This window comes from Sinocyclocheilus rhinocerous, unplaced genomic scaffold, assembly GCF_001515625.1.
Source record: "Sinocyclocheilus rhinocerous isolate Xijiao unplaced genomic scaffold, SAMN03320098_v1.1 scaffold449, whole genome shotgun sequence".
NCBI classification, from domain to species: Eukaryota; Metazoa; Chordata; class Actinopteri; order Cypriniformes; family Cyprinidae; genus Sinocyclocheilus; species Sinocyclocheilus rhinocerous.
This window is the reverse complement of record NW_015652285.1, coordinates 121,453-146,951: the sequence shown is the minus strand read 5'-3', so window position 1 is coordinate 146,951 and position 25,499 is coordinate 121,453. Positions and strand designations below refer to the sequence as shown.

Below are 25,499 nucleotides of genomic sequence, written 5' to 3'. Positions count from 1 at the left end.
TAAGTTATGTGTTGCGTTTAATATTATTCTGTGGTCGAAATGGCATTGATTGAAATAACATTTTAAAGATAATTTTTTTTGTTTTGTTTTGCTATGGCTAATTTCTTAGTTAGCATTTAATGTGCATTCAATATACACAATTTTTCACAAATGTAGAAATACAATATGATTAGAAATGATGCACAATATGAATATTCTGTTCAAAAGTTGTATTTAGTAATTCTTCTTTATAAATTTAGTATTACAGCTGATTTCAGTAGAGTTTGGTGTTAGCGTGTTGCTAATTTAACGACATGATACTCTAACATGAAACTATTGATTGATACGTTTAGTTATTGTATGACTTACATTGCATAAATTGACAAAATGACGCACAATACAAATACTTTTCACAAAAGATATTTTGCAACATTTTTCACATGGGGATTGGCGTATAATGCCCTAATGTTTGCCTACGCAGGCTAGGTTTTCAGAGAACTAGCTCATCTGTTTTATATTGTTAGAAGATTAGGAGTTTGTATAAACAAACACAAATCATTCACACACAATCATTCACACTCATGCATATTTTGACCTTCTCAGATTCTAGTGCTGTTCAACGAGGCAGACTTTCGTACCTTTTTATGTGACCAAAACATCACCGCCTCCTATTGTTGGAGTTGGGAAGCGGGCCTGATATTTGAAGGGTTAAATACGTGGAAAGTTGTTGAACAGGTAAATTTGTCATATATTGGTATCTACAAATATCTGCTTTTCTATTTTTAGAAATAAGCCATATTAAATAACACTTCCAAACTTTACTAACCTGTGTTGTAGTTGAGAGGGTGTGAAACTCTCATTTGCGGTTCCTCCTCCTTACTTACTGTCTTGTGGGAAAACACACAAACATCTGCTGCGCATGTTAGGAAACCAGCTCAGTCTAAACACAAAACAGCATGCTAGCTGCACTGAGACTGATTTAAAAAAAGTAGGCCTCTCATGGCTGCTCAGTGCAGGTTCCTTGTTCAGAATATGAGTATTTATTAAACTATGTGTATAAAGCCAAAAGCTCCATAGACTTTGAGAAAACAAATTCATTTGAAACATTTTTTCACCCTCTAACTGATATTCACAAACTACATCCAACTGTGCATATACATGCATCAAAAGAGAATTGTCTTATTATTATTTATTTTTCTAAATGGCATGAATATTTCCACCAGTGCCACATTCACCACATCTTAAGTTATGTGTTGCGTTTAATATTATTCTGTGGTCGAAATGGCATTGATTGAAATAACATTTTAAAGATAATTTTTTTTGTTTTGTTTTGCTATGGCTAATTTCTTAGTTAGCATTTAATGTGCATTCAATATACACAATTTTTCACAAATGTAGAAATACAATATGATTAGAAATGATGCACAATATGAATATTCTGTTCAAAAGTTGTATTTAGTAATTCTTCTTTATAAATTTAGTATTACAGCTGATTTCAGTAGAGTTTGGTGTTAGCGTGTTGCTAATTTAACGACATGATACTCTAACATGAAACTATTGATTGATACGTTTAGTTATTGTATGACTTACATTGCATAAATTGACAAAATGACGCACAATACAAATACTTTTCACAAAAGATATTTTGCAACATTTTTCACATGGGGATTGGCGTATAATGCCCTAATGTTTGCCTACGCAGGCTAGGTTTTCAGAGAACTAGCTCATCTGTTTTATATTGTTAGAAGATTAGGAGTTTGTATAAACAAACACAAATCATTCACACACAATCATTCACACTCATGCATATTTTGACCTTCTCAGATTCTAGTGCTGTTCAACGAGGCAGACTTTCGTACCTTTTTATGTGACCAAAACATCACCGCCTCCTATTGTTGGAGTTGGGAAGCGGGCCTGATATTTGAAGGGTTAAATACGTGGAAAGTTGTTGAACAGGTAAATTTGTCATATATTGGTATCTACAAATATCTGCTTTTCTATTTTTTAGAAATAAGCCATATTAAATAACACTTCCAAACTTTACTAACCTGTGTTGTAGTTGAGAGGGTGTGAAACTCTCATTTGCGGTTCCTCCTCCTTACTTACTGTCTTGTGGGAAAACACACAAACATCTGCTGCGCATGTTAGGAAACCAGCTCAGTCTAAACACAAAACAGCATGCTAGCTGCACTGAGACTGATTTAAAAAAAAGCATGTATATGCAGCAGTTCTCAGGGAACGCCAATTAGATATTCCCCTCGACACAGATGGAACTCCACAACAATATCCAATCACCATGATTTTGCATTCAGAAGTCATGCAGTATGTGACAAATAGCATGCAGAGTAATTAGTAGGACTGTCACACTGACCATTACATACAAATATTACATACTATATTTGGAACAAACCCACTTGCATATGTCTTTTACTCTGCATTACATTTAAATTATGCATGCTGTTTTAATATTGTAAATGCCCATACCAGTAACATCTTCATGTCTCATCCCTACAGGTACTGTTGGCTTGGCGTCAGACCTCTGCCTCAGCTGACCTGGCCTTCACTAAAGACGTGTTCGGCAGCTTCCTGGGCCTAGTGTCTCCATCGAGCCTGGATGCTGTTCTCAAACACAGCAGGTCCCAGCGCAGCAGTGACGCTCAGCCACAGAGCCTGGGGGAACAATTGTATGTCAACCCAGACTACTTTGCATCTGTTTAGATGGAATTTTGATGCAGTAATTAAATGTTTTTCTGTAACAAGTACAGTTTTCTTTCAGGTTCTGTATTTCACATCAAGTGATGACCCAACACAGTATCTAACCCAAATTTATTGTATTTTATGGGTTGAATTTTCACTTACCTTACATAGATTTGCTTGTGGTTTTTGAGGATGAGTGCATGTCGTGCAACCTGGCTTTGATGGCATCTGCCAAATCTGGTTTGATTATTCAATGTGACAGATGACTTTGCGGCATAGATACCATAGAGTTTACTTCCAGGATGTAGGTTGTTTTTAACTTTGGTAGGAGGATTTTTATATCAATCAAACTAATGTTTATCAAGAGAATTTGTCAAAGTATTAGTCCACTACCTATTGTATGAAAATGGATTAATATATAAATATAAACCAGGTTCTTGTACAACAGGTTCTTGTTTTTTTTTAAATTCTCACTGCCATTTCCTGCTGGTTCATCTGACATCTCGTTATTAAAGTTGGTAAACCTGAAATCCAACCTATTTATCATTTTCCCCTTCAGAATCTTCGGATTAAGCAATTCAGCATTTGATTTTCTACAAGGCATGCCTGGCTGGGAATACATTCAGACTTTTATGATGGCTGGCCATTCATCAATGCAGATGGCAAGAGTTGCAATGGAAGTACAGCTACGTATGTATCAGCATGTGCAGAGAATTACGCTATGCAAACAGCTTCCAATGCTTGACAAACTGATTACCTGAATTATCATTATCTGTTTAACAGCATTCATTGATGAGGTCCTGAGGGATGCCAAGTATGTCCAGGAGGCCTTCCTTTCTCTAATGCAGAATGAGACCTTTGCTAATGCCTGGGCTGACCATGCCATGGACTCTATTGTGCAAACTGTGGCCAAGGTGGGTTAAAAAAGTTTAGGTGTGCGCTTTTGTAGTTTTCATTAAAGTCTTCATCTGTCACACTGGATGTTCTCTAATGTTTTCATACAGGTTCTAGAGGGTCACACTAGCTGCAAAGACCTTTCTGCTCCCTGGGCTTGGATGTCAACCTACAGCTCTATAAACCTTAAGTTGTGGGGCACTCTAGTTTGCGCTGGGAATGACACACGTCTTGAGGAAATGCTGTTAATATCACTTTTGCTAGTAAATGAGAAGGTAAGGGGGTGTATTTAGAACAGATGGCCATAATATTTCAAACTTTGACAAGAAAACAAAACAAAAAAACATATTATCTGACAAAAAAATTGAAATGAATGATTATAGTACCACCTAAACTAAATGTGTTTTCACAGGTCCAACAGTTGGTTGGTGTAGTGAATGGAACTGTAATGTACAATGTCACACCCTCAATACTTATGGCAGAGTGGCACGGTCTATACACAACCTCCCTTCAGTATGTCACTGCCCTCCAGAAATTGCAAACTGAGCTTAATGAGGACTATTTTGCAGCTTGGATCCCAGGGAACATTTCAGTTGGATTATCCCAGATTCTGTTGACCAGGTCAGAAACCTACTATTTGTCAATAACTACTATGTGACAAGGATGTTACTTGTTGAGAATTATAACAGTCCCTGTAGAAACATATTTGCCTAGCTAAGTACCTTTATCACATATTAAACTCATTTTATGTGTTTATTTGTATTTTAATTTCTTGTGAAAAAGGGTTACTGGCACATTTGAGAACATGGGTTCTTCACTAGAGAACAGCTCTCTGTGGCCCTCCATGGAACCATATTTCCATATGGCTTACTGGATTTTGACCTACCAACCTAATGCCACTGCATCACCAAACTGTGAGTATAAAAAAATTGTGAATCTTTCATAAATCAGTAGGCTTTGGTTCTTAACATCTGATTATTGTTGTTAACAGTTATTGTTGTTAATTTTATAACAATGAGAAATCATTTTACATGGTTTTTAAATCTAGAATGTTTTTATTGTTTTACTATATATTAAAGGGGTCATATGATGCGATTTCAAGTTTTCCTTTCTCTTTGGAGTGTTACAAGCTGTTTGTGAATAGATAAGATCCCTAAAGTTGCAAAGACTAAAGTTCTACGTCACTGTGTGGGAAGAGTTGCATAACACCGCCCAAATGTATGCGCAAAGAAAGAAGGCGTAACTTTTACTCTCGCTGTAGTATTGTTGTTTCCGCCGCCGCCATGTCGTGTAGACGCTGTGTGTTTCGTTGTGAAAGCGAAATTACTTTGTTTGGTCTTCCAAAAGAGGACACGACTAATAATCAGTGGTTAAGTTGTATTTACAACACTGTTCCAGAACAGTTTAAGCCATATATTCGTGTGTGTGCAACACATTTTACGGAGGACGAGGACTGTTTCCTTGGAGAGTAGCCTACAATGTCGGTTTTCTGACAAATAATGCTGACTCACAGCCTGTAAATACGTTTTATGTTTATGTGGCGCGATGCAACGCAACGCGTAAAACGACAGTATAAGTCATTATAATCAGTAATTATGTCCCCACTGGATGCTACAAATGCCTCGTTTGTAATGGGTTTTATTGGTTTTACCTCGTCGCGCCGGGACACGGCATCACAGTATGGTAAGGGGCGTAACATTTCCGTCACACGCTTGAGGTATTCGGCCAATCACAACGCACTGGATAGCTGGCGTAGCTGGATAGCTGGAATCAGCGTACACCTCGCTTTTCAAATTTATGAGCTTTGTAAAAATCGACGCGTTTCAGAAAGGCGGGGCATAGAGGAGAAACAGAAATTTACATTATGTGGAAAATAATGTGTTTTTTAACCTTAAACCGCATAAACACATTGCATTACACCAAATACACAAAATAATGTTCTTTTTTAGCAACGTCATATGACCCCTTTAACATAATAATAATATAATATATATAAAATGTAATTTTATTATTATTATTATTATTATAAATTTAACATAGATTAATAACTGCTGAAAAATCTAAAATTGTTGAAAAAAATCATATAATTGTTCATGATACCTAATGCATTAACTAAAGTAAAAAATGTAAGTCTTATTGTAAAGTGTTGCCAATTTTATTGATATGACATTTGTATTGACAATGTACAGCAAAGTGTAATCATATCCAGTTTACTTATCAGTTAACATCATAGTAGAATCACTAAAGTTATTGCATGATCAGTATTTTATTTATTTCAACCATACTATAAATAATATGCCATGAATTGTGCACACGTTTTTACAGGCACTCTTACCCTTCCTGCCTTCACCTGTCAGACCAGCTTTACCTGGGAAACAGCTGTTCCTTTGATTTTTTCTTTGATCTCTAAAGTGTCAAGAGAACCTGCCAGCCTATTAAGGTAGTGATTATTTACTGCAAAACATTTATTGATGCCAAAGTAATTTTATATTCAACTTCTGTACTACTACGTGCATATTTGATTTTCAAAATGTATCAAATTACATAAAAAGTCCCATTGGTGATACAATATAGATTATTTTATTATAGTTAATGACCTTACATTCCACCTTTTTCATTTGATTTTAGACCTCTCCAGGGGACAGTGGCTCTCCTCCAAAACAGTTACTTGGCACTTTTGCAGCAAGTCATTGCCAATGGCCTACCTGGTCAGCTACTTGGTAGTGACATTTCACTAAAAGACTTGTTGCTGAACCTCATTAATACAGTTGATAAAGAAATTCAGCTCCTCTCGAACATTGATTCCACACAGCAGTTTGACACTCAGCTCTTAAACGACATCATGGCGGCTCTTGGACTGGGGCAGATAGAGAACCTGTTGTCAGGAGGTTCCCAGACAACCAGCATGCACCCAGTCATCATGGGCGTCCTTCAGGTCTTGAACAATGGGTCCATCCAGATTCTAAACATAGAGGAGGGTTTTGCAGTTCTTCAAGCAATTTTGAGCCAACTTGGAGCCATCTTGCCTCCAGAGCAGCAGTATCAGTTAGAAGCAGGGCTAAATAAGTCTCATGATCTCATTCGAGATCTAGAGATCTGTTCAGCTCTTGGCCAGGACTGTGTAGCTGATATCCAGAATGTCATTGATAATCTTGGTGCAATGCTTGTATTTGGAAATAATATCACCATCCCAATAACACCTCTTTGGGGTAACATGACTCTCCCTGTTGCGCTTGATGTGCTCGCTTTGCTTCTGCCATGGAACATGTCCCGGCCAGCGGAAGCCTCAATGGAAATTTCCAGGAAGATTCAATATCTTCTTGAGCAGGCTTATGCATCTCCTATTTTCAACATCAGTCAAAGTCTACAAGCCTCCAATCTCACCATTTCTGAATTAGAACAAGTCAATTCTGTATTTCATTCTAATTGGTTAGCAGCCATTCTGCAGACTCTGAATATGGCCATTCAAATCCCACAGTGCGTGAACACTCAAACCACACAGTCACCCCAAAAGCCTCCTGCTAATGGACAGGTCGAATGCATCCTTCAGCTCATCCAGACTGCTTCTGGTTTACTTGGAGTAATACCTGTGGCAGAGAACACTCAAATGACTCTTAAAGATTGGCTTAACATCACTGCGGTAGAGTATCAGAAGCTAAATAACATGTCCATCTCTGGATCTGGCCCACTTGCATTGACAGAAGAGGTGCTGATAACAACATTGTCAGCCATCAGACAAAACCTTCAGGGTCTTGATGTAGAGAACATCACTGATATTACAAATGAGCTCAACATTCTGGAAGACCTCTTGAAAAATGTATTCAGAGAACAATACCCATACCACACCATTAATTCAACATTGATGGTGCAGGGGCAGTATGCACAGAAGGTGTATGGAGAAATCACACTGTGGTATTTAAACAAGCTTGGAAATGACACCAGTGGCAGTATGTTTGCAGAGATTCTCCATCAACTGAAATGCATGATTGAAATGCAGGTGGCACTCATCACTGCAAAAGCAGATATGGTGACTCTAACAATGAATCAGATCCAGAACTTGACCCATGTGAGGTTTCCTCTGGAAGGTGAAGATCTTGTAAAAGTTGCCAGTACAATCATGACCATGCTGCAGGGTGAGCTGGCATTGATTAAAGGAAATCTTGAGATCCAGCAGGCGTTCTACAATTCTCTAGGCTCCCCAATGAACATTAGTATTCCTGCTGAAATTGAAGGTCAGATCATGACCTACCTCAGCTTGACAAGGGAGTGGATCACTAACCCACAAGTAATGACGGCACTTGCTACAACTTTCCAGTGGGAAATTAGCTCTGTAGATATCACAACACCTGGGAAGGATCTTGAACATCTCCTCCAAGCCATGGCTCCCCTACTCTCCCCTGAGGACAGAGCCTTCCTGGCTGTTGCTGGGCAGGTGTCTCAGACACTAACCTACGCTCTACAGGTGGCTAGCACTGATGGTGGTCTCCAAAGTGAAAATTTTACAGAAGCTGTCATTAGCACAGTCAGAGTGGTTCTGGAGAGTATTTCTAATGAAACCGGAGCTCTACCTCAGGATGTGGTTAACAATATTCTTGGTGCTTTCAACGGTTCCCTTCAGCTGATCCTAAACTCCAATATGAGCTATGCCCAAGCTAGCACCCTCACACAGGAGACTATCCAGATGGTAGAGGGAGTGATTCATACTCTTTTACCAGCGGAGGCAGTTGTGGTGCTGGTTCCGATTAAAAACAGCATTTTATCCTATCTGAATAACATCTATCAGCCTGCTGGATTTGATCAGTGGAATGAACTGTGAGTGTAGAGGCTATATATTTGTTGAGTATTGTTCTTTCTCTTTGTTTCACTCTTACTTTCTAATTATATTTTTATATATATACTGTATGTATTTTGTAGGAGAGATGACAGTTGTACTTATGTTCTTTTTGTTTTTCAGCATTATGAATGTGTTGACAGAGCTTCAGAATTCCCTGCCATCAAACAACACAGCTCAGCCCATCATATCAATGATAATCAAGGTCACAGAAAACCTTCTGACCTCAAATAAAGGCAACTTGACAAAGGACTGGATCATTAACCAACAAGTGACAATGGCACTCGCCGCAATCTTCCAGGGGAATGTTAGCTCTGTAGATCTTGCAGGAGCTGGAGTGAATCTTGACCAACTTTTGCAAGCCATGGCTCCCCTACTCTCCCCTGAGGACAGAGCCTTCCTGGCTGTTGCTGAGCAGGTGTCTCAGACACTAACCTACGCTTTGCATGTGTCTAGCACTGATGGTGGTCTCCATAGTGAAAACTTTACAGAAGCTGTCATTAGCACAGTCAGAGTGGTTCTGGAGAGTATTTCTAATGAAACCGGAGCTCTACCTCAGGATGTGGTTAACAATATTCTTGGTGCTTTCAACGGTTCCCTTCAGCTGATCCTAAACTCCAATATGAGCTATGCCCAAGCTAGCACCCTCACACAGGAGACTATCCAGATGGTAGAGGGAGTGATTCATACTCTTTTACCAGCGGAGGCAGTTGTGGTGCTGGTTCCGATTAAAAACAGCATTTTATCCTATCTGAATAACATCTATCAGCCTGCTGGATTTGATCAGTGGAATGAACTGTGAGTGTAGAGGCTATATATTTGTTGCTTATTGTTCTTTCTCTCTATTTCACTCTCATTTTCTAATATATATATATATATATATATATATGTGTGTATGTGTACTGTATGTATATTTGGAGGAATTATCACAGTTGTACTGATGTACTTTTTCTTTTTTAGCATTATAAACATGATGACAGAGCTTCAGAATTCCCTGCCATCAAACAACACAGCTCAGCCCATCATATCAATGATAATCAAGGTCACAGAAAACCTTCTGACCTCAAATAAAGGCAACTTGACAAAGGACTGGATCATTAACCAACAAGTGACAATGGCACTCGCCGCAATCTTCCAGGGGAATGTTAGCTCTGTAGATCTTGCAGGAGCTGGAGTGAATCTTGACCAACTTTTGCAAGCCATGGCTCCCCTACTCTCCCCTGAGGACAGAGCCTTCCTGGCTGTTGCTGAGCAGGTGTCTCAGACACTAACCTACGCTTTGCATGTGTCTAGCACTGATGGTGGTCTCCATAGTGAAAACTTTACAGAAGCTGTCATTAGCACAGTCAGAGTGTTTCTGGAGAGTATTTCTAATGAAACCGGAGCTCTACCTCAGGATGTGGTTAACAATATTCTTGGTGCTTTCAACGGTTCCCTTCAGCTGATCCTAAACCCCAATATGAGCTATGCCCAAGCTAGCACCCTCACACAGGAGACTATCCAGATGGTAGAGGGAGCGATTCATACTCTTTTACCAGCGGAGGCAGTTGTGGTGCTGGTTCCCATTAAAAACAGCATTTTACTACCTCAGGATGTGGTTAACAATATTCTTGGTGCTTTCAACGGTTCCCTTCAGCTGATACTGAACCCCAATATATATTTCATGCAAGCTAACCACCTCACACAGGAGACTGTCCAGATGCTAGTGGGAGCTATGCATGACCTTTTGCCAGCAGAGGTGGCTGAGGTGTTGGTTCCCATGAAAAACAGCATTTTAGCGTATTTGCAGACCATCTCCCAATCTTCTGGACCTGACAAATGGAATGAAGTGTAAGTACAGACTATGTATTGTTTCCAAAGTATTCTGTCTATGTCTCTCTTTCACTCTTGCTTTCTACAGTGTATATATATATATATATATATATAGAAGGAGATCTGTAAATATGCAGTAGATAACAAAAAACAAAGAGCTCTGACAGAGCTTCAGAATTCCCTGCCATCAAACAACACAGCTCAGCCCATCATATCAATGATAATCAAGGTCACAGAAAACCTTCTGACCTCAAATAAAGGCAACTTGACAAAGGACTGGATCATTAACCAACAAGTGACAATGGCACTCGCCGCAATCTTCCAGGGGAATGTTAGCTCTGTAGATCTTGCAGGAGCTGGAGTGAATCTTGACCAACTTTTGCAAGCCATGGCTCCCCTACTTTCCCCCGAGGACAGAGCCTTCCTGGCTGTTGCTGAGCAGGTGTCTCAGACACTAACCTACGCTTTGCATGTGTCTAGCACTGATGGTGGTCTCCATAGTGAAAACTTTACAGAAGCTGTCATTAGCACAGTCAGAGTGGTTCTGGAGAGTATTTCTAATGAAACCGGAGCTCTACCTCAGGATGTGGTTAACAATATTCTTGGTGCTTTCAACGGTTCCCTTCAGCTGATCCTAAACTCCAATATGAGCTATGCCCAAGCTAGCACCCTCACACAGGAGACTATCCAGATGGTAGAGGGAGTGATTCATACTCTTTTACCAGCGGAGGCAGCTGAGGTGCTGGTTCCCATTAAAAACAGCATTTTATCCTATCTGAATAACATCTCCCAGCCTGCTGGATTTGATCAATGGAATGAAATGTGAGTGTAGAGACTATGTATTTGTTGAGTATTGTTCTTTCTCTCTGTTTCACTCTCACTTTCTAATTATATATTTATATATATATACTGTATGTATTTTGTAGGAGAGATGACAGTTGTACTTATGTTCTTTTTGTTTTTCAGCATTATGAATGTGTTGACAGAGCTTCAGAATTCCCTGCCATCAAACAACACAGCTCAGCCCATCATATCAATGATAATCAAGGTCACAAAAAACCTTCTGAGCTCAAATGAAGGCAACTTGACCAGGGACTGGATCATTAACCAACAACTGACAATTGCACTTGACAGAATCTTCCAGGGGAATGTTAGCTCTGTAGATCTTGCAGGAGCTGGAGTGAATCTTGACCAACTTTTGCAAGCCATGGCTCCCCTACTCTCCCCTGAGGACAGAGCCTTCCTGGCTGTTGCTGAGCAGGTGTCTCAGACACTAACCTACGCTTTGCATGTGTCTAGCACTGATGGTGGTCTCCATAGTGAAAATTTTACAGAAGCTGTCATTAGCACAGTCAGAGTGGTTCTGGAGAGTATTTCTAATGAAACCAGAGCTCTACCTCAGGATGTGGTTAACAATATTCTTGGTGCGTTCAACGGTTCCCTTCAGCTGATCCTAAACTCCAATATGAGCTATACCCAAGCTAGCACACTCACACAGGACACTATCCAGATGGTAGATGCAGTGATTCATACTCTTTTACCAGCGGAGGTAGCTGAGGTGCTGGTTCCCATTAAAAACAGCATTTTGTCCTATCTGAATAACATCTCCCAGCCTGCTGGATTTGATCAATGGAATGAACTGTGAGTGTAGGGGCTATATATTTGTTGCCACTCTTGCTTTCTACAGTGTATATATATATATATATATATATATAGAAGGAGATCTGTAAATATGCAGTAGATAACAAAAAACAAAGAGCTCTGTTCTTTTATCTCTTTATCCATCTATCCATCCCTCTACACTATCATTAAAAAGTTAAGGTTTAGTAAGATTTTTAAAAAAATAAATAAATACTTCTATTCAGCAAGGATTCATTAAAATGATAAAAAATGAATGACAATAAAGTCATTTATAATGTTACAAAAAGCTTTCTATTTGAAATAAATGCTATTGTTTAAACTTTTTATTCATGAAAAATGCTGACAAAAATTTATCAAATGTATCACTGTTTACACAAAAAATATTAAGCAGCACAACTGTTTTCAACAATTATAATAATAAGAAATGATTTTGAGCACCAAATCTACATATGATTTATGAAGGATCATGTGACACCGATGACTGGAGCAACAGCTGCTGTACTCAGCTTTGCCATCACAGAAATATATTTCACAATTACAAAATATATATATATAAAAAAGAACAGCTATTTTAAATTGTAAAACATTTTCACAGTATTACTGTTTTTGATCAAATAAATGCAGCCTTGATGAGACTTTCAAAAACTAACCCTAATCTTTTGAATTTTAGTGTATATGCAGTACCTGTATTTGTGTATGCACAGGTCATGACAGTTGGTGTTTCTTTTTCATTTTCAGCATTGTGAATATGATGAGAGAGCTTCAGAATTCCCTGCCATCAAACAACACAGCTCAGCCCATCATATCTGTGATTCTTAAGGTCACAGAGTATATTCTAAACTCAAATGAAGGCAAGTTTACTGTATGGTGTTTGTTGGGGTTCATTGTAAAAACAGTTTGTTAGTGTGGCCATATATTAATAAAACCTTTTAAAGCCTTATTTCTTTTTTATTCAAACAAGTTGTCATAGATATATGTACTCTATATTTTTCACAGGATATACAAACATGTGGCACAACCTAGGAAACTTCAGTCTTGGCAGCCTAAATGAAATAACAGAACAGGTAAATTGCTTTTATTTCTCAAAGGCCTGTTATTGACAGGTCCTTCACAACCAACAAATCTTTTGACAGGAAAATGTCTCCATATTATGATATGTGTTGATTTATTGCAGGGATAAAAATAATATAATACACACACAAACATAAATGTGTTATTGTCAACTTCTTTTGTGATGTCACAGCTTGCAGTCTTTCTGGGCACTATGTCACCATTCATGAATGAGTCCGTCCAGACTGTCACAGAATCTGTAGGCGTTCTGGTCCAGATCCTTTCCGGGAGTGCTGACCAGCTGACCTTTGACAAGTAAGGCTGGCATCCCACTATTTGATTTTTTGTTGAAAGCTTCATTTATATAGTCAAGAGAATCAGAGAGATGGCCATAACTCTCAGATTCTCTGACAACTTTGACCATGTTTGAATGTTTGAAATGAATGCTGATACATTAGTACGTTATATATGAAGAGTTTGGTTCCAAAACACGATAAACGCCATTTAAAAAAAAAAATTTGAGTTTCCGCCAAAATCAGTATTGTATATGGTCGGTATTGAAAAGTCCATTTTTAATTTTACGCAAAATACGATATCCGCCGAGTTATTGTCATGTTTTCTCCCTTTCTTTCCAAACCGCGACAAACGCCAGTCTCCCTTCTCTGCAGAATGCGATATATCCGCTCAACCAATCACAGCGCACCATTCCACGCACTGTAAACAGTAACAACCAATCACAGCGCATCATTCCACGCACTCTAGACAGTAATGGCGACACTTTGAATACACGTGGCATCCTAGTTTTCCTCATCTACTTTGTACTTTTGGATACACAGAGCCGTAGATCACTATGTATGCAATATCGCGTTCATAATCGCAGATGAGTCGCATTCGATTATGAACGCGATATTGCGTAGCTTGTCAGTGTAAGCGTTTTTATTAATGCCATTTATGTTTTTGGTAATACAGCGTATAGCACTAATCAACTAAATGAATGTAACATGGCAAAGATGAATACACTTTCGGAAGTTGAATGTAAGGGCAATGCCATTTTGGAATTTCTGTGGTCTAATGTGATATTGTTGTTCATGTTCTTGTTCATGATGAAATTTTCTTTTATTGCTGAAATTTATAGCATTAACAAGATGACCCGTTGAATTCATTTTGGGAGTGATGACTGATTGAATGTATTTTTTTAGTCCAGTGCCTGTATATAAGATTATTATTGACCAAGTTCAGAGGCTGTCATATGTGGATTAACCATGTTGTGTATTTTCAACAGTTTCAATATGAAAAATAATGGATTTATAGCGTTTTGGAACCAAACTCTTTATATATTGGTTAATGCAAAGCCACATATCGCAAAAGCTGAATGTTATCTATGATAATTCTATAGCCAAACATTTGGGGTTTTTCCACACTTAAATCACTTTTAAATTACGAAAGTGGTGGCAGAAATGTCAGAGGCAGTCGATTAGTCTGTCACCTCACAATTTCAGCACAAACAATCAGTAGGAGTGACAGTCCTTACCAAAATTGAGTTGTTTAGTCTTTTAATGGAATGCTGATTAAGTCAGCTGATTAAATTCTGCCATATTACTCAGGATGTAGAAGGTTCTTCAGAATCCCAGAGCATTAATATATTTAAAATCACACATATATTTGCATTTATGCATTTGGCAGAATTTAAGCTATATATAAATTTTTAATGCATGCATTCCCTGAGAATCAAACCAGTGAGCATACATATTAAAAAAAAATATATTTCTTGTTGACTCTCAGTTTTGAATGTCAATCTGACTGTTTGTTAAACAACAGGTTGGAGGACATGTTGGCTGCTCTGTTTTCAACCTTCAAAGGTACTCCAATGTGGGATTCATTGCCGTCTGTCGTGTCCACAATTCAGCAAGCCGTTGTCAACAGTGCTCACAACATGCAGGCACAAACAGGTGAGAAAAGCAAAGCCTTACTGTTGAATACAGCTGCAAAAGAATTGCAGAGTAGGTGTTCATGTTTACGGACAATTTCTTTCAGATCTGAACCGTATGCGTCTAATGCAATTGCTTTCTTTTCCTCAGAGCTCCTCTACGTCCTCCAGCAGCCATTGTCCAACCTTTTGTCTGGCATTTTTCATGTTATGAACACAAGCAGTTTCACTTCCCAGTCCTTTGTTGGTGGAGTGCCACAGGCCCTTTTGTCAACTGCAGAAGCTGCTCTGCAGGTTAGAACAACATACCTATCTACTGATGTGGTGGAATTATACAGACCAGTGTTGCCAACTCTCACAAGATAAATAAGCAACCGCAGCTTCAAAAACAAGCCCAATATTATTTATTATCATCAATATTATTTATTAGCAATTGTTTATTACCAATAAATGAGCCTACAACATAGTAAACTCAAACCACTCTGAGCTTGAAGAACAAAAACAGAAGTTATTTTACAAAAATCATCAAACTGTAACAAAGCGGGAGGGCACGCACTATCCTCCGATCACCTGCAAGCAGAATAGTTTTGGAGACGGAAAAGGAGAATAAGACAAGAGCACTAAGGGGAAGCTTTAATATAGCCACATATTTATTATAAAATAAACCCGAACCATATGCATCTACTATTAGTATTTCTGCTTGTTTATTTATTGATTTAATAATTAATGCATTCTAAAAATATTTTACAAATTGAATTAGGTCCTTTTCCTCCCCTGCACCGTTCACCTTCTCCCATGTTTCCTCTCCATTTCTGTACATCTCTGTTGGTGGCGTTGTTTGTTTTTTGCATACAATAGAGGGTTGGTGAGCTGGAATTTCTTGTCACGGTTCGAAAGAGGCGAAGACTCAAGTGCAGGCAGATGGGGGTCTTTATTTATAATTCACAAAAATAAAAAAAATAACACCGCCACAAATCAAAGGCGTGCACCGACACCTATGTGAGGCAAACGAGCCCAGAACAGAAAACACAGGGAGCTTATAAGGGAGAGGCAATCAGGTAAACAGCTGGGACAAATTAATCAATAATAAGGTAATGAGAGAACAGGTGAGTGGAGTGAAGGTAACGGAGTCCGGGAGGATGGGAAATGCGACCTCTGGTGGTGAGAGGGAGAAACACCAGACGCCAGACCCTGACATTGCTATATAATCCCACTGAAGATTGTTGAGAAATGATTGACCTTCTTAGTTATGACACATACTGCATCAATAGCAAAGTCATGTGTATGATACTGTGTTCTCACCAACAATGTGTTTGTTGTGGGTTAAGCTTAAAATAGCTGAAGTCCTTAGTGACAGCAGAAGAAAGAGTGACATTATGGAAGCATGGCAGTGTAAAATCGAAATGGAAAGTTGTATGTATGATCAGTTGTTTTACAGTGGTTCCCCTTAAGACGACATCCCACTAGCCAATTCAAATGACTTGATTTTAAACTTGAATTCAAAATTTCAGTGGCTGAGACTACTTTTTCTGGGTACTCTTGATTGCTACCTATTATGCTGACCGAAGAGTAACTGAAGCCACAAAATAATGGGAATTTGTTACTATCTGGTTAAGAAAATCTCTTTTTATTAGTAAAGACAAGATATCATAGTAACATACTATGTTTTTGATCAGGCATCGAGGAGACTGGATCTTGCATAACCCCTGGTGTTAGTTGTTAATTAGCTTTTTGTGTGTTTCCAAACAGGCACAGGCATCAACTAAATGTATTTGGTAAATGTTCTGACTTCTTATTTGTTCTGAAATGAATTCAACAACCTTGGCCCAAAAGGCCCACTCAGTGTGCCAAGAAGTGTATTAATCACAGATAAACAGCTAGCCTACATTACCTAGCGCGCATTAGGTGCTGCTTTTCATCCCTAGAGAGAATTTGGTTTCCTTTTGACAACAGATGCTCAAATCCTGGCAGGAGTCATATATCCCTATTTCCCTACAACATGTTCAGTGAATGCTTTGTCTATGATAGTATCAATTTTCACATCACTTGAATTCACAAGGCATAAAACAAGATCATGAATGGGTCCCCCTCCCCTTCCCTTGGGCCCAATGTATGAACTATGGTCTAAACTTTTTGCCACCCTGACAAACTGAGGATATCTGTGTGTAGTTTTTCTTGTGTCTCTGTGAATGTGACGACATCTTGTCTCCAGTATTAAATAGTAAATTGTTAAAAAACTTAAAAAAAAAGTTTCATTGCCATCCTGTTGCTCTTGTAATCTCTCTGTTAGACAGTAGTGTGATAATTATCTTTTTTCTGATGCTCACCCCTCAGGCTTGTTTGGGGGGTCAGAGCCTGAACTGCAGCTACGTGCAGCACATATGGCAGGATGTCAGAGCTGGTGCTGGAATAAGCGAAGACACTGTTGCTTTGTGGTGTAACATCAGCCTACTGCCAGTCATAGCAGTAAGCTATGAAAAACCAGCTCCAGCCTTTAATATGACGGTGAGACAATAAGTTCCAGTTTTACAGTAACAGCCTTTTTTATGGCTCTCAAATGCAACTATCATGTGTCATCACCACTAGATGGTAGTGTGCACTAAAGACTGATTTAGACTGTTCCTCTGTGTTTCTAAACAGGGAATGAACCCTCTATGGATAAACGCCACTGCAGGAATGATGGCAGAGTCACTGGAGACTTTCTATGGGGCGATCCTGAACAGTACCTTTGCTAGCAATCACCTTACAGAAGTCCTGTTGCATACATCAATGCTATCCAACCTCTCAGTGCTAGAAATAACAAACCAGGCTGACTGGAATGTCCAACTCTTCCAGATGCAGCTGTACCAAAGGTATAAATGCACTGGAGTCATTTTTACACTAACATATATTCTTACTGTGATACATGCCCCAAGTCATATTACAAAGTCATACCACTTTGTTCATTTAATGGCAAACAAATGGCAGTCTTATAACAGAGAAAGATCTTTTATAAAGATAAACACTATTGAGCTTTTCACCATTATTCTTCAAACTGTATAGCTTGACTAAATTGCCAACAACAAAAGTGTGCAACAATTTCGCCCGCACTCACACTCCCATTATACCTCGACATTATCACGAGCCTGATTATATTACTGAAATACTTTCTCAAATTTGCTAAGAGATTTGCAGTCATTACCCATAAGGACCAGGGGTTGGAATCATGCAAACAAACTAAGTATGAGTAATTAAATTTGCATTAAGGTTGATTTATTCAGTTTGACTCCTTTGCTTCAAACAGGTTTGAGCAGATAAAGTAGTGTCTATTATTCTGTTATCTCTATCTCCCTGCTCTTAAATTGATTCTGCTTTATGTGCTCATCCCTGTAATGAACTGACTACTGATAGGAATCAAATTATGCATTTGTGCATATCTGGGTGAAACAATCACATAAGACTGCAGAAACATTTATGCACCCGCTGTAGATCATTGATGATGAAACATGATGGAAATGGTCTATTATAAATAAAGTCTATTATAACCATTCAATTCTATTAATATAATGTGAGTGCCCGCTGAAATGGAGAGCAAAATCAACATGAAATATGGACTAATGTTGTGCAGCTTTTAAATATAAGTAATCTAGTTTAAAAATTCATAAATGTTCCCATCAACTCTACATTTAAGTATCTTGGACTGTAATGGTTCGTAATCTTTCACATTTATGCATAACAGTACATAATTTAATCCAGCTATTAATGGATCCTTAAAGAGCCATTTTTATTATTTTGTAACTTTTTTTGTGAACATGCAGTACTAATTTCTCTCTCATTCATCAGTCTCTCCACAGTACAAATGGCTCTGGATCAAATTAAGAGCGAAGCTCCCTGGATGGCGCCATACGTCGAGGCAGCTGGAAAAACTATAGAGGTCATCCTCCAGAACGGCAATCTCCTCCAGAACTCAACTGCAAGCCCTCAGATCATCATGCAGGCTCTGGAGATCACGCTTACTGGAATGAATTTTACAAAGGAAACCATTAATTATATCCTGAGTGGAGACATATTTATGAACCCAAATGGAAGCACAGTTGACAGCTTAATAAAAGAGGTTATCCAGCAAATCATTGGTACGGGATTGCTGGGAGACTGGCCTACCCTTTATGGAGTAATGCAGCAAGTTCTGTATTTGGAAGATACAAGTGGCACCCTATGGAAAACTGTTGAATTTTTCAACTGGCTGTTTACTACTCAAGATACTAGGCTAAATTTTGTCTTGGAGATCCTGCGCAAGTTATACGAGATAGTAAGAGATGCCTTAACCAAGATGCCACTGCCGTGCTTCTCAGAAACCTTTATTGACCTTTTTGGGAATGTTTTGTACATGCTGAAACAGATCAAACTAACCAGTGACCTCTTCGACCCTGTGGAACAATATCTAAGCCCACTTAAAATGCAAATTGCTCAGGGACAGAACCTGCAAGGTCTTGTGTCCCACACAAGAAATGCCAGAAGAATTGCTAGCAAAGTACAGAGAGAGCCAGTGGATGACTTCCTTGATCTTCTTGACATCGATTACCAAGCTTTGCTTGAAGTTCTTTCCATTCCACCCACCTCGACTGAAATTATGGAGACTATCCATGTTTTCTTTGCAAATCCAGATTTGGGTGTCATCCTGAAGGGTTATTTGAAAGAAATGACTGGAAGCACAAGTCAGGAGGAAACCATTGACACAGCTCTGAATGTGCTGTCCTACTTGACACTCCCTAGCAATGGGCAGCAGTTTTTGGAGATGTTCATGGACATCGGTAGTGAAGGGTGGAGTCTGCAGGACCTTGATAAAGTAGAGAAACTTGCAGAGAGCCTAGGAAGAACAATTGACGTGGCCATGGTGCTATCCGACCAGCCACCTCTGAACATTCCTCAAAGAATCGAGCACATGGCCCAACAACTTCAAGCTTCGGTGTCAAATATCATCTCACAGGATGGAAATGGCACCAACACTGCGATCCAATTCCTTATGGCGCTCAACAGCATCCTTACCGAGAACTTTGAAGAAAGCAAGGACATCAGCCCTCAGGTCACTGGCATTCTCCAAAACTTAATTGGCTCGTTTTCCAGTCCAGGGTCGCAGATGAGCATAGCATCCTATTTGGCAGCCGTTAATCAAACTGCAGAAGCCTTCACCTCACTTCTCTCTGGAGAGGTAGCTGTGTATTTCAACATATCTGGACAAATGCTGCAAGCCTTTGCATTGCTCGAGGCATATCCCGGAGACATAGAAAAAGTCATGATGTCCACCAGCAAGATTTCTAACTCCCTAAACCATGTTCTTGCCCTCTCGAATATTACAACTCTTCCAAATGGACAATATGTTCAAGAGGTCACCCATCCCTTAATCCTTAGCAGTGCCATGGTCACCCACATCCTATTCAACCTCTCCATGTCAAACTATAGCCTGAGCAGTAATGCTGAGAGGGAGATGCTTTTGACCCAGACGTTCAATCAGATGGTTGTCGTTCTTCCCAAGGAAACGCACATGTACCTCTTTGCTATCAAATCGGCTCTATTCACTGCCCTCTCTAAAGTATCCAGCACTGCAGAAATCACATCCCACTTCCCAGAAATCGCCCAGCTGGTTACACAGTCTCTTCTTAACTCTCTAAACATTACTTATGATCTGACATCCACGCGTATGACTCCAGATGGCCTTGTTTACATCTTCATGACCGTGTCTAATCAAGTGTCCATGAGTCTCTACCAAGGCCTTATGTTATCCGGTTCCCCTATCCAAATCTCACAAGCAGTGAACTCTTTAAGTGAGGTTGCATCTTCCATATACTCGATAATGCCTGTTGAGGGACGGCCATACATCAATATCACACTCAACCTAATGGAGACAATATCTTTTGTTCTTAATGACACCAGCACCTTTGGGGATGTCAGTGGGGCTGTATCTCAAGTAGTAAGTTCTGTCAACAACCTTCTGGCCATGGTGCACCACATGAACACAAACTCCTCCAGCAGCATTATAGGTGACCTAGAGCAGACCCTTAAGAGAATCCTAATGATCATCCAGGCAGACCAAAACCCTCTCACCCAAACGGCTGATATTACCCAGCAGCTACTGCACACCATCCAAAATCTCATCTCGCTGGGCAATAGCAGCAGTGTGGAGTCTGAACTCCCCAAAATAGTGCTGGGGGCTTCTAGCATGAATATCGGCCATCTGCTGGGGATGAATGACTCTAACTGGACTGACAAGTGAGTTTCTTTGAGGTTTTGCTCCCAAGGCTGGTTTCTGGTTATGAGCTCATAACAAGGCCCAGTTTTCCATCTCTTTTTCTTGTTCATTACATGGCATTTACCCTGCATAATTGCTTGCTTCTTCAGAGAAATGTAATTTATGACTCTGAAAAGAACACATTCTTACACATTCTTAGGTTCATGAAAATAAATGATCATAATCCATAGTAGTACATTATGATAAAGCTAACTCAGCAGAAAGAATGACGTTTTGTTAGTTAATTAAACTTTTCTGTTTACATAGGCTGCCTGTGCTGTTGACAAACCTCGCTAATAGCCTTCCAGAAGACCTGCAGTATTCTTCTCTTATTAAGTCCATCATGAGAAGTCTGGCCAACGAATCCCAAGGTACATAAATCATCTCGCAAATCTACTGACCTATAACACTGTTCATTCAGGGGTTTTATTTCCACAATCTTATGCGCCCACAGTTGCATATAGTGCATATAAGTATTTTGCATTAAGCCGTGTGAATACATAATTATTTCTTTGCATAATTTCTTTTTGTTGAAGTCAGCTTTCTGCAATATTCAGCCAGGAGGCATGTGGCCAGACAGAGTTTGAAAGCCTTTTACAGTGCCTGTGCTCTTTAAAATAGCAAATGTTTCTTTTTTCCTATCCACTACTCTCTTTTATATTATCAACCCAGTCTATTTAAATGACTACTTCACCCAAAAATTTGAATGGTCATTTTTTATTTATTTACTTTTTTGTGTCATTCCAAACCTGCATGCAAGTAGTATTTTCTGTAAACCTTAAATTTATTCCAATTGTTTTTGTTTTAGGCATAGATTTAACTAAACTTAGTGATGTTTGTGCTTTAAGCAAGAAAATAATTTAACATTGGGGTAAAATAATAAACCTAATTAAGATATGCTCTGTATGCTCTGAAAACAAGTGTCAAGTATTACTTTTTCTTCTGAAATAAAGTTATCTTGTTTTACAGATATTTTTTTTTTATCAGATAAGATAGATTTTAGATGAACTATCCTATTCAAGAGTACACCATTTTTCCCCCTCTGGAGATCCACAGTTTTTATTCCTCACTTTCTTTGTTTGCAGCACTCCCTCATTTTCATTGATAAGCTGCTTTTTAAGCATCTCAGTTTGCTTTATATTTTCTTTAATAAAGCTGATGTCTTGTTGAGCATTTAATTTCCCTCATAAGTGTCTGATCTTTTATATTGCTTAAGGTGTTGCACATGTAAGTGCTGTCAGATCTAAATCAGCACACGGCACCATAAAGCTTTCAATGTCTCATTTCTAAGGGGAGATTCTTTGCTAGATCATTTGCTGCTTGCTGCACTGTGAGGTTGGCCTGAAAGTGGAGTTAGGTGCAAGTAATGATGCCTGTAGGGAATTTAAGTTAAAGCAAAAGCTTGATCTATGTTTTCCCTCTTCCATTTCTCTCACCTCTCTGCAGAAAATCTGCATCTTCTACTTCAAGTGCTAAACACCGCCTTTGAATTAAGCTCAGCCAACTGGGCGAATGAGAGTTCGGGCATAATACTGGACCACCTGTTAACTAAGGTGAGATTTTTGATGGTTTAGATATACATTTTTTCTTTTTAAAGAATATGCCAGCAAAAATCTTGTCACTATTCACTTATTGGTAAGCTCATGCCATACCGAGTTACAAAAAGAATACAGAAGGACAAATTGTTAGTCCATATGACTCGTATCTTATATTTCAAGTATTCTGAAGCCAACTTCTTTTCTGATAATGTAGGTGTGCGCTCTGGAAAACATGGCCTCTGTGCAGCTGATCACCAATTTTCTTCCTCTGGGCCCCAGACTGCTATGCGACACTGTTGTTCCCACAATCCAGGCTTTCCATGTGCTCACAACCAACCTGGTGAACCAAAGCTCCGACATCTATGATCTGATTTTCCAGACTTTTGTTGGAGACCCTAGCACCTACAACACTGAAGTGGACTGGTACTGTTTTCTATAATGGCCTTCAACCTTGTTGTTGCAGCTTATATTATGTATGTTGGGGAGTAACTTTTAGTAGAGTGAAATTATTTTTAGTAGAGTGAAATCCTTTTTTTAAATTTTTTTAAACAATGTAGCATTTCCAGTAACAAGCTACTTTTTCAATATGTGCTGTTAGTGTAACATTCTCTAGCATGCACAACTTCAAGCTGAGCAAACTGTGGTAGTGATCAAATTCACTCCACTTTTTTCCCACTTCTTCTTCATATGAAACACTGGAAAGTCTGATTCATTTTAGTGAATCAGTTCAAAACCCCAAATTCAAAATAATTTTCAAAAAATTATTCACAGATTCATCAGATGTTTACATGTCTTTTTTTTTTTAAATTAAAATACATTTACAAAATTTAATGAAATTAGATGTTACTGTTTATCACTGTTTTCCATTTAATTTAGTATTATTTATGATAATTATTATATTGTCATAATATTATTTTTCATATAACTATTTATATGAAAACATTTTATATAAATAATATTTATGTAAACATTTTGTATAATTATGTTACACATTTTGAACAGTTTGTGTCCAGGAATTCTACTCATAGTTTTAATCGCTCGCGCTCTTTCTCTCTTTTATAAAGGACATCAACTCTCTCTCAAATTGTGGGCTTCAACGTCTCAACTCTGAAAACTCTTAATATCAATATTACATCTCCAGGTAGGTACCGCTGTCGCTTCAAGCAAAAGAACTGCGGAAACACAAGTGTTCCTTAGCTATCAGATGGTGGTCCAATCAGTCTGTTTCAACCTTGCCATGCTCTCTCACTTGTCTTTTGTCTTTTGTTCTGACAGCTGAAGTGAAAGTTTTAGAGCTGCTGAAAAATGCCACACTGTTTGTTCAGGATGTTGAGCGGTATACCAGCTTTCCCCCTCGCATTCTTCAGGCTCTATTAGATTACCCTCTACCCAGAAGCAACATGCAGGTACAACACAACTCATGCATACATAAGAGGGGATCAAGATGTGTCCAAAAACCATGGCTTCACACAGTGTGAGACAGAAACAAAAAAAAATTTGAATCCCTTTATACTGAGAAAGATGGGCTCCCCTTGCTGAGTCTTGGTTCCTCCCAAGGATTTTTTCCCCATCCTACTCATCTTACCTAAACATTGAGCATTTTCATTGCCATGGTTGCCTTTTCCTTGCTCACAGAGGGTTGTATCGGGCTTTATTCGTGATGAAGCTGCTTTTGCACAATATGCTTTAATAACATATATCTCAGTCTCTCACCAGTGTGAAGTCTTGTAGAGTGCATTTTTATTATAATGTGTTCTGTTTGTCATCTCTCCCCTCTTCACAGATCTTGGCATGGTTGGCAAACCTGCACCAGTGCTCAGACCCCTCGTCTTTGCAACTGGACCCTACAGGGCAGGAGATCTTCAGCACTTTCTGTGAACTGTCACATGAATGGTACAGCATCACGGTTATCTTTCTTCGTCATGTGGACACGAAGGCGGCTTTATTCAGGGTAAAGAGCTGGGCACAAAATGTATTGTATATATTGTACATCCAATGAAACAGAAAGGCTGCGTCTCTCTGTTGTAGTTAATTTAATACAAGAAATGTTTTGCATATAGTTACTATGAAACTAAATAATAATGCTTGCTGTTTTATGCATTTATTATTATGGATTCTTCTCTGTATGGTTAGATTGGGGCTGGGCTGGGGCAGCCTGATCTCACTGTTAGCTATTCAAGAATTTGCTGTACCGGTTGTTTATTATGAAAAGCCATTTATTATAAATAATCTTTTGCTTCCATTAAGTTTAAAGTAAAGAGAGAAAAATAATCAAATTATATATTTTTTATTACTTCATTCAAAAGTGTTTAAGTGTTTAATTATTGAGACATAGACATTGCCACTTATTTTTATATTTTTAATATACGTACATAAACTTTTTTATTTTCCAGAAAAAAATAACTATATCATGCAATATACCAATAATTTTACTAAAAGCCCTATGATATTTTGTTGCAGCTGGTGTTGTCCAAAGAAATTCAGGATTTGGTGAGAATCATGCTAGAGATGGTGAAGTTTTTTACGGACATAATGCACAAACTGGTACCTGCCCTTAACAAACTGCAGGAATACCTGACAAACATAGGAGAACTAAACCTGGTGGCCAACCAAGAGTTCCACAGTGTAAGATTTGATTTGATTTAATTTAATTTAATTTAATTTAATTTAATTTAATTTAATTTAATTTAATTTAATTTAATTTAATTTAATTTAATTTAATTTAATTTAATTTAATTTAATTTAATTTAATTTAATTTAATTTAATTTAATTTAATTTAATTTAATTTAATTTAATTTAATTTAATTTAATTTAATTTAATTTAATTTAATTTAATTTAATTTAATTTAATTTAATTTAATTTA

General features: G+C 38.3%; 1 protein-coding gene across 1 annotated transcript in view; it reads left to right on the top strand.

The window, feature by feature from the left end:
- The window catches only part of abca12 (ATP-binding cassette, sub-family A (ABC1), member 12), an 84,277-nt gene that overhangs the window by 15,413 nt on the left and 43,365 nt on the right, over window positions 1–25,499 (top strand). Inside the window, 28 exon segments of the mRNA XM_016520190.1 lie at window positions 583–714; window positions 2,494–2,663; window positions 3,236–3,366; window positions 3,460–3,590; window positions 3,681–3,845; window positions 3,983–4,191; window positions 4,354–4,484; window positions 5,896–6,010; window positions 6,199–8,382; window positions 8,525–9,199; window positions 9,362–10,251; window positions 10,372–11,035; window positions 11,180–11,854; window positions 12,593–12,705; window positions 12,851–12,918; window positions 13,098–13,219; window positions 14,723–14,853; window positions 14,983–15,125; window positions 17,166–17,336; window positions 17,472–17,683; window positions 18,654–21,077; window positions 21,364–21,467; window positions 22,543–22,649; window positions 22,849–23,057; window positions 23,699–23,775; window positions 23,910–24,040; window positions 24,418–24,585; window positions 25,095–25,259. Coding sequence (XP_016375676.1) covers window positions 583–714; window positions 2,494–2,663; window positions 3,236–3,366; window positions 3,460–3,590; window positions 3,681–3,845; window positions 3,983–4,191; window positions 4,354–4,484; window positions 5,896–6,010; window positions 6,199–8,382; window positions 8,525–9,199; window positions 9,362–10,251; window positions 10,372–11,035; window positions 11,180–11,854; window positions 12,593–12,705; window positions 12,851–12,918; window positions 13,098–13,219; window positions 14,723–14,853; window positions 14,983–15,125; window positions 17,166–17,336; window positions 17,472–17,683; window positions 18,654–21,077; window positions 21,364–21,467; window positions 22,543–22,649; window positions 22,849–23,057; window positions 23,699–23,775; window positions 23,910–24,040; window positions 24,418–24,585; window positions 25,095–25,259 — 10,617 coding nt within the window.